The sequence below is a fragment of the Pelmatolapia mariae genome, linkage group LG14 (genome assembly GCF_036321145.2).
Source record: "Pelmatolapia mariae isolate MD_Pm_ZW linkage group LG14, Pm_UMD_F_2, whole genome shotgun sequence".
Lineage (NCBI taxonomy): Eukaryota > Metazoa > Chordata > Actinopteri > Cichliformes > Cichlidae > Pelmatolapia > Pelmatolapia mariae.
Genome location: NC_086239.1, coordinates 4849363 through 4858899, shown reverse-complemented (window position 1 = coordinate 4858899; position 9537 = coordinate 4849363). Strand labels below are relative to the sequence as shown.

The 9537-nt window shown below is 36.0% G+C and overlaps 2 protein-coding genes across 4 annotated transcripts in view; one reads left to right on the top strand and one right to left on the bottom strand.

Moving 5' to 3' along the window:
* Positions 1 to 1643: 1643 nt before the first annotated feature.
* LOC134641296 (gap junction delta-2 protein) lies at positions 1644 to 4691 on the bottom strand. The gene is made up of 2 exons (XM_063493650.1): positions 4622 to 4691; positions 1644 to 2758 (listed from the first exon to the last, which is right to left on the bottom strand). The coding sequence occupies exon 2, from the start codon at positions 2748 to 2750 to the stop codon at positions 1644 to 1646; it is 1107 nt and encodes a 368-aa protein (XP_063349720.1). The 5' UTR covers positions 2751 to 2758; positions 4622 to 4691.
* Positions 4692 to 6589: 1898 nt separating this feature from the next.
* The window catches only part of LOC134640916 (vascular endothelial zinc finger 1-like), a 44473-nt gene continuing 41525 nt past the window's right edge, over positions 6590 to 9537 (top strand). For all 3 annotated transcript variants that reach the window (XM_063493009.1, XM_063493008.1, XM_063493007.1), the window contains exon 1: positions 6590 to 6689. In XM_063493009.1, the coding sequence (XP_063349079.1) occupies positions 6657 to 6689 (33 nt within the window). In that variant the 5' untranslated portion in view covers positions 6590 to 6656. The remainder of the gene's footprint in view (positions 6690 to 9537) is intronic.

Genomic DNA, 9537 nt, shown 5'->3' with positions numbered 1-9537 from the left:
CCACACACTTCTTAACATTGTAAAACTATCGGCACAAACAGCACTGTAGAAAAATACAGGCAGCCAGTGTGTCTTTCTAACCAGTCAGAGAGGTCCTTAATTTGCATTAGTTTTTCTCCAGGGACCAAAAGAACTACAGAAATTCTAAATAGTTTAGCTAATCTGATAGGTAATCTGTTAGCTAATCCTAATTGATCTCAAAGCTATACATTAGCTAACATAATGAGCTAACAAGAAAGGGAAATGCAGTAAGGAAATGGTTTTGAAAATGAGAAGTGGAATCCCCATTTTAAATGTCAGAAATAAATCTGTATTCATAATTTAATTTTTTTATATCCATTTATTATTTTCTCTTTTTAAATTGCATTTTCAAAAAGACTTTGAAAATCAGCTTTTTAATTAAAAATTAGAAAATCAAAAAATTAAGAGATTAATTTAGAATTTAGAATTTAAATGAATTTACTAACATACTTTATTGTACAATTCATGATGAAAGCACAAAACTCTTTATTTCATGACTCATCTGGACTGCCACAGTACTTCAGTCCATGTTTGTCAGGAAGGGCATTTTGTCTAAAAAAGAAAATCAAGCATGTGAAGCTACCTTCTGTGGCAACCCACTGTCCAAAGGGAGCAGCTAAAAGTTCTTTTTTTTAATTTTAAAATTAAATTTCTACATGCAGCAACAAACTATTACACTGACCACAATTTTTAGGTGTTCCTGAGTTACGATAGTGAATTTCAATTCAGATGCATGTGTGTAATGCAGGGGTGCCTGAAGGCCCAAATTAGACAACCATTAGATATTGACATGAACTGTTGTGTGGAATGTAGGGTTTAATTGTGCACCCAAATGCAGGACACTGAAGACAGAAGTAACATAAAGCAACCTTTTATTTCTGGTGATTGCCAAGGTTTACAAAGTGCAAAAGGAATAAGTGACATTTCACTGGATAGTGCAACAGAAACATACTTAAATAAATACATATAAGGAGCAACACAAGGCAATCTATAACAATTCTAAGAAGCCCACTGACAATGCAGATTACAGCCCCCTCAACATTCACCTACTATACACTCCAATAATAAAAATCTACACACGCTTTAAAGCCAAAGTGGAGCAAAGTTGTACATACAGACTTAAATTAGCATTAGCAATTCACCAAATTTCAAATTTTTAACTTTTTATACATGTCTTTGTGAAACTTGCAACTGTCAATTGTATATAGTGATTAAATCATTTGCATTGTGATTTTTTTTTCATAGTTTTTGAACTCTTGGATCTCAAAATGTTAAAATAATAAAGTTTTAGATACAAGATACTGCAAATGAAATTTCCCTGGTCCAGTTATGAGTTATTACATGTCTAGTAATATCATTCCATGACTCCAGGTTTCCAAACAAAGTGTTTTTTGCATAATGATGTACTTTTGGTGTTTAAGAGGTATTAGCTGGGTTACTTTAGAGCACTAGATTTCACAATAGCTAAAACTAATAGTAGAGCCCCACACAGAAAGTCCCTCCCATAATATATTCAATTATTTAAATGAAAAGCAATTTAAAAAAAGGGGTACGCTAGGCCTTAGTTCCCTTTTCAGTCTGCTTTTTTTACAAAGATAATACAAATACAAAAAATTTCTCTCTCATAGCCAAGACTTCCTAGTCCATCCCAGCCTGGCCATATTAGCCAGTTTAACTTTTACTTTGTCTTTGCTGTCTGGACTTCTCTTGGAGGTGCATTCCACAGTTGAGTCTGTTTCAAACGAGATAGCTGGGGCATGTCCAAGTAGGCTTCCTTTCTTTTCCTGGGCCATGGTTGCTTGAGTCTGCAGAAACACCTGACCCCTCACAGAATGCCTGAGTTGCAGCATCAGGGGGTTATGGTTTGAGTATAATTTGACAGGATTCTGCTCCTGACGGCAGCAGGTGGAGCAAGCTGAGCAGAGTATGCGAAAAATATAAATCCACCCCAGGTAGTGGAGCTCTGCAATGTTAAGGATGAAACAGCCCAAGCTGATGCTGAACATAAAGTTCAGGAAGATGGTCTTCTCAGTGGCACGTGATACAAAGCAGTCTGTACGAGTAGGGCAAGGATACGAGTCACAGCGATACAGGTGAGGCACTTCAAACCCAAACAAGAAGTACTGGCCGACCAGGAAGGTGATCTCCAGTACAGATCGTAGTAATACATGAAGAATGTAAATAAGAAGAATCTGGTTGGACTGCTGGGTGGGGTCCTCTCCCATTTCATCATAAGCTTCTTCCAGAAGGCTTTTCTTTACATCTTCCCTCTCACTTGTATTCCATTCCCCACTGTAATGAGGGTAGTAAGTGGGGATGTTGACCTTTAGTGCTTCCATGCCATCTTTCCTAATTTCCCCAGACCTTTGTTTGGGAACTCTCTGGGATAGCAGCTGTGTCCTCTGGCCATCAAGCTTCTCATCCTTGGCAATCTTATGCAGTACAAAAACTATGTAGAAAATAGATGGAGTAGAGACGAGTACAATTTGGAAGACCCAGAACCGTAGATGTGAAACAGGAGCAAATGTGTCATAACAGACGTTGTTGCATCCAGGCTGTTGGGTGTTACAGGTGAATTTGGACTGCTCGTCACTGTAGACAGCATCACCCACCAAGGCTACCAGCAGAATACGGAAAATGAGCAGCATAGTGAGCCAGATCTTGCCTATCACTGTAGAGTGGTTCTGGACCTCAGACAGAAAGCGACCAAGTATGGACCAGTCACCCATGGCTTAATCTTAGACAGAAAGTAAAAGGGGCTATTAATAATAGGACAACTTAGGGTGCACTCAGACTAGGCTCAGCTGACTGAAGTAATATATACTAGCTTAAACCTATTGCCAATTTCTTGGTAAAATGATAAGCAGTAATATTATTCACTGATGAAGACTCTGATATGTAGCTGAAAACTCTGGAAAATATATTAACTTATATTAACTCACTACTGTATATATTACATTATAATATATTATATATTACATTTTAAATACATTATATATACAATAAAGCATTTGCCATGTAAAAACACTTTTTTGTTATCACTTAACAATTAAAATATATAAATATATTCATTATAGTCAAGTTTGTTGAAGCATCTCAGGATCACAATTATGCTTTTAGAAACACCTAACTGTTTTAGAGAGCAGAAAGAGACCTTTCAGCAGTTCTGAGTGGTTTGTCACCGTAACTAAGTTCATTTATTGAAAACTGTATTTAGGTACAAATTTGAAGAACTTACACTTAAATATGAAAATATCTAAATATGTCTTAAATATGTACTTAATGTGTTAATTTCTACTTCTGCTCCACTTCATTTCAGAGGGAAATGTTGTACATTTCTCTTGTAACATGGTCGACTACAGTACAGCCTATATAGTAACTCACCTTCATAAACGCATCTCCATATTTGCTGTGGGAAATGGCTTTGTGTGTTTCACAATTGGTCAGCCAATCGCTGTGATTGGCTTGAGTTAATTGAGGGCAGGTGTATCTGACTGTACTCATAATCTACACTGTTTATATTCCACACTGAAAACAGTACTGTCATATTTTTCTGTCTGCAGGTATGTGCCCCAGGCTCAAGATGGTTTAGATTAAAACAGTTTATAGTAAGCATTTGCTGTTATTCTGTGAAATATATAATTAATATTGGTGAGGCTTGGGTGACTGTCAGCCTATTATGTACAAGGTGTTGAGTCTGGGGGGACAACTGCTGTTCCCTGTTGAAATTTGGACTGTATTTTTTATTCCGTTTTGCAAGTGGGACACTGAACTGTTTCATTCCCCAACTTTTATGTGATGAATATAGTACCTGGGAGTATTTTTCATTGATCTCAGTGATATGACTATTGAATTATATTTTACAATTTTCTGTCTATCATCTTTGCTCTTAACTGTGGCTGTCAAACCTAGAATCTTTGTATAAAACTCTCAGAGTTTTATTAGTTTGGGGCTAGGGTTAGGGTTTTTTGGAAATTAAAATTTACAAACAGACAAAAAATTAAAATAAAATCAAATTTACTTGTTAAAATATAGGACTGGTTCACTAAGCGTATTCAGCAGCTTAACCACATTAATGATCATGCATGCTCAGGCCAATCAATAAAGCATTATAGCAAATGAAGTATTGTGAAACCTAATGTCTGACACTGGTAATATTATTGTTGTATAGTAATGGTTCTTCCCCCCCTTCAAAAGAAATATATCAAGAGGTCCATTCTCAACCCTAAAACAGCGGATTTTACGGGAACTTTTATCTTTTTTTTCTTTTCTTTTTTTACAGTATTTAGCTCATTATCGTTATTGTAGAGAAAGCTATTTACATATTTATCTTAACTCTGATGGTGGTTATTTTTTTCTAAAATGTTTTAATTTATTTATAATCTACTGAAAGGTCTCACTGAAAATCTTTATATGAATAACAACAAATCATATAGAGAAAACTTTACCTTAGGATACCCAAATTTTGGTCATTTTCAATTTTCTTCCTGGACAATAACATACTTTGTAGTGCATTTTTTTAGTAGACGCAGAGAAGTGTTAAAAAATACAACCATGAAAAAGCAGCATTTGAACTCAATAGAATCCCATTTGAACTCACCTAACCTTAGGTTTTGCAGCATAAATCCTCATAATGTAGCCTTTACTGCACCATTTGCATGGCTCTTTTTGATTTAAAATGTTGATGAATTGAATCCCGCTGAGTGTGGAAAGAGAGAATAGACCGATCACACACATTAAGCCAGTCTATCTGAAGCTGACATTGTGCTATTTTACAGAAAGGCTGGCAATGTACAATACAACAAAGCACAATGAGTGGGCTCATTTTCTGAACACCCGGGAACTGTAAAACAAAAAGCATATGGAACAGGCTGGAAAGTAAACATAATGCAGGTCTTTGCAAAGGCTCTGCTTGAACCACCTCGAACAGTACAAGTTACAGACAAATTTTGTTACTTTCTAGACTATAGCAGGTTTCAGCTGGAGTCAGTATGTTCACATCTGTTGTATCCTTTGATAGCATGCAGCAGCGGAGTTCAAAAGGGAAAAAAATGTTTTGGTTTTTGCATATGTAATCAAGTCCCAGACTCTGTAGATCATAACACAGACTCTCTTTTCTTGTCACAAGGGCCTTAACAGTGGAAATAATTGTGCTGGAGAAGTGTTCAAGAGCAGCTTCTCCGATGAATTATGTCTTGTTCTCAAATTTGTTACTAACTTATGATTTTATACCGATTTAGAAAAAGGCTGATTTAGCTTCAGCAAAGCAGGATAAAACTAAAAAACCCAGTTAGCTAAATGTGAACAACAAAGTAAAATAAAATGAACTGAATACATTTATTCAAAAATAATTGATAAGTGACCTTATATCTAATAAAACGGAATTGATTTAAATTTTGCTGATTTGTTGGTGAGGTGGTCAGTACTGCTGCCTCACATGAAAATCCTGGCTTTGGATCTATTGGGCTGGTTCTGCTTTCACTGCTCTGAGACCGGTTACTCTCTGTGAGTTCTGTGAAAAAAGCTAAACATGTAAGTGAGCATTCTGTGATTTATTATAGTAAATCACAGAATGACTGAAGTTCTGTATATACGTTACACAGTAAGTTCAGATCTGGAAAATTATGAATTTTGTATCGCTTTTTTGCAACACTCTTGGCCTTTAATGGCCTTTGGAGTGCAGTGCAAAGAACTTTTATAAGTTTTTAGCATTTGGCAAGTAAATGGTTGATTAATTAGAGGAATTTGTGCCATGTTTGATTTCAGACTCAACTATCAATTTTGGATTAAAGGCCTTTACACACTGAGCGTGTTACAAAAAAACAACATGAACTTCCAAATTTTCTGGATCTGAATCCGTTGCTGAATGTTGCGCTTTTGCGAAAAGTTGATCCTCAAAAAACGCACTGTGAAAAAAAGAATGAAGTCAACATCAAGCAAGATGAGTTGGTCCTGATGCTTGTAAACAAGAAAAGCTAGAAATGAAGATTCTGGGTTCACTCAATTTCCAAGTGAGTGAATTACCTGGTAGACCATTACCAGGTAATTCACTCACTTGGGAATTATTTAGGAATAAAAAGAAAATTGCCCTCAACATCTATCAAAACCAGCTTTACTGACCAAGAATATGTGTAGATATTTATGGCCAGTAAAGCTGATACTGGCCTGGTTACTTATTAGTTCTCAATGTAACTAATAGAAAACAGACAATATTTACAAACATATATTGCATATTTATGTTTATGGTGCAGTTGTGCAGGGGGCAGAGATATTGGATTAAATTATGGAATAAATAAGGGATAGATAACTTGTTATTTGTTACTATTAACAGTACATATAAAGACTAACTGAGAGAGGAGAGAGAGATATAACAAAATAGTACATACAGCACAGTTTGATTCAGCAGCACGTATGTTACATGTTTAAGTACATCTGTCTTGTAACATTTTTTTCAGTCTCTAGTAACAAAATATATGTGAACTATATGAAAGGGGAAATATTTAAAGTAAAGTTTTAAAAAAGTATATTGGACTTGATTTAGTCCTTGGGGTTACAGGAAGTTGTCGCTGCCATATTTAGCTGCTTTGTTGTAGATTCCTTATAGGCTTCCTTCAGATTTTAGCCCAAGTGTTGCAATGGAACCGAGCTGGAGTACGTTTTTATTTCAAGTAAGTGGCACAGTCTCCATAAACGTTTGCCATAAAGCGTAAATATTTGTAAATATTGTTTGCTAAATGGGTTTTATCCGTTTCTGAAATTACTAAGAGTTAGCCAAGAAAAACAAAGGTGTTAGCGATACCCTGCTAGATAGCTCCGCTGAGTGGTTTCCTGTAACAAACTGCTAACTAGCTTTGTCGAACCCGAGAGCTCCGGACTTTGTGTTGCCAACTTAGATACGGTATAGTCTTGGTATCAGTTAAATAGCCAGAAATCTGTGTCGGTTCATGATTTGCAATTTGTACCATTTACAGCTTAATGGTCACATTATGTGACTATAAAGCTAATTTGTAGCTCGGATGTTGGTGATGCGCGCGCTAGCAAATTAGCTTTAAGCAAAGCTCTTGCTATTGTATATAGGTAAGCTAAGCTAATAGGCTAACGGATTCGCTAACCAGACACTTTTCCCGTGTGCACCGTGGCTATTGCAATAGTACAGAGGGTTAACAAAGCAAGAAAGCGGTGGGGAGCTTAAGCTCTTGACTGGCCCCGTTAACAAGAAGTTAGCTAACCCTAGCACTATAACTAAGGGGCTACTTAGCACGCTAAGAGAAGTGATTAAATCACATTCAAGGCTCCAAACGTTACCCTTTATCTTATCAATGATCAATAGCCATGACTTACAAACTAGAAAAATAAACTATAAAGTCTGGTTCATTAGTTTTGTAAGTAAGTTCAGAATCCATTCACATGCTGTTTGATCATTTAATCTTGTTTTGAGAAACGAAAAGGAGGTTGTAAATTGTATATAGTCTATATGCAGAATAAATTAAGTTTTATGAAATAATCCCATATTATATTATAGAAGGTCGGTATTTAATTTTTACTTAATTTTTACGCAGTCAACTTTGTAGCTGTTTAAGTATAACTGACACACACTTTTTTTTTCTTTTTTTTTATTAGTGTCTCATGTTCTCTGAACAACTGGTATCAAATCTACACTTTGTGTACATCTTAACTGCAAAACCTTAAGAAACCCTGTGCCATAACCTGATTTTTTTTCTAGTCTTTTCATGAGATCTGAATATAAACAGCAAGACAAGATTTACCTGCATCAAGATTTGCCAACAGTTTGTCAAATAGGAGTCTTACCATAATTAATCTATACATTGCATTAACAGTGGCAGTTGTACAATTTATTTTTTCATTATTGCTTTTTTTCTTTTTTCTTTTTTTTTTTAAATTGCTTTTTTTTTTCCCCTTAATCTTATTTAATGATGTTTAGCTTAGAAGATTTGTATAAAGATCTTTTTGGAGCAGCATGATAGAGCAGCTGGCAAGCAAGCTTTATTTGTCACATACACAATCATACAGAGTATGGTTTTAGCATCTATCCAGGACCCTTACTGGATACCGGGAGGGAATCGAACTTGCGATTCCCGCTCCAAAGGTGTGTAGTCTTACCACTACACTATCCAGCAGTCTGCTCTACTTGTTGTTGCTCAAAAAGGAGGTATTTGGCCGACCCATGCCAATTGCTAAAATGCTAATACAAATGTGGTACTAAATAGTCATGATAGGTAAAGTGAGGCTTTGTGAATCAGTGAAATAGTCAAAGCAATTACACTGCGATTGTGCCAAGTTTATAATTTTCAATATGTGATCATAGCCACAATGGCCAGCAGGTGTCCCTGTCAAGATGGCTGTAGAACTGATTTAAATTTGGTGAGCATTGCAAAATTCTAAACAAAGCTATATACTATACCAGGGTTGCAGCAGAAGTCAACTGACATTCGTTCACCTAAATCAAAATCAATCACATCAACATAAAAAACATAAGCACACAATATGCAGACACTTGCATCCTTCATTGCACTTTGTTCTATGCTTTTAGTTCTTATTAGCTAACATTCACACGCATACTCTGAGGGATGCATCGGAGACCAACTTTGGGTTAGTAACTTTCCCAAGGATATTTGGCATGCAGACTGCGGGAGCCAGGCATCATTGATGACCGGCTCTACCTCCTGAGCTACAGCCCCCCCCCAAACTTGGCAACCTGTTGGTCATGTTGAGAAATCTGATGGCTTGTAGAATAAAGATCATTTGAACCTGCTTTTTCAATATCAATAATTATGATCAATGTATGTTTTGGAAAACTCCTTATACAACACAGTAAGAAAAGTGTTAAAATATTGAAAGAGTTAAAATAGTTAAATAATGTAATGCCAATACTACCCCCTCCTATTGTGTTAATTTATTCAGTGCATCCAGTTCATAAAATAAAATATATTGAGAAAAGGTTGCTGATTTCTATTTATATTTTGATAAGTTTTGAGGATTTGAATGTTGCCTACTTTATTAGGTAAGTTAAGCATAGGCCACAGCAATCAGTGTGGAAGTAGTTTAATCGAGTGTGGCTGGTAATGCTTACAGAAATTTAAAATGAATAAGAAAAGTATCAATGGCTATATTTGTCATATGTAAATGTTTGTATAGAAAAATATTAGTTTTGAAGTTGCTTTCAGGCTGGGTTGGCTTTCTGTGAGTTTGAAGTGTCATCAGGTTTTGCTCTACATTGTCAAAAACAGCCACGAAGCAGCAGGTAAGCCACCGGGATGAATTGCACCAAAATCTGAGTTAGCTGTAATCACATGATGTGGGGTTTTGGACCGCACTTTGGAACAGTGTTTCAAAACATCTGTGCTTTATAAGCTTGACACAGGGCCGAAATGTCAGTGTTGATGCTTCCTTCCTTTTTTTGTAAAAAAAAAACCAAAAACCCATGGCTGGGAGCACCAGTGCGACCAGCCGTTCGAGTAAAAAAAGAAAAAATCTCCGCAACTCTGAAAGTCTCTG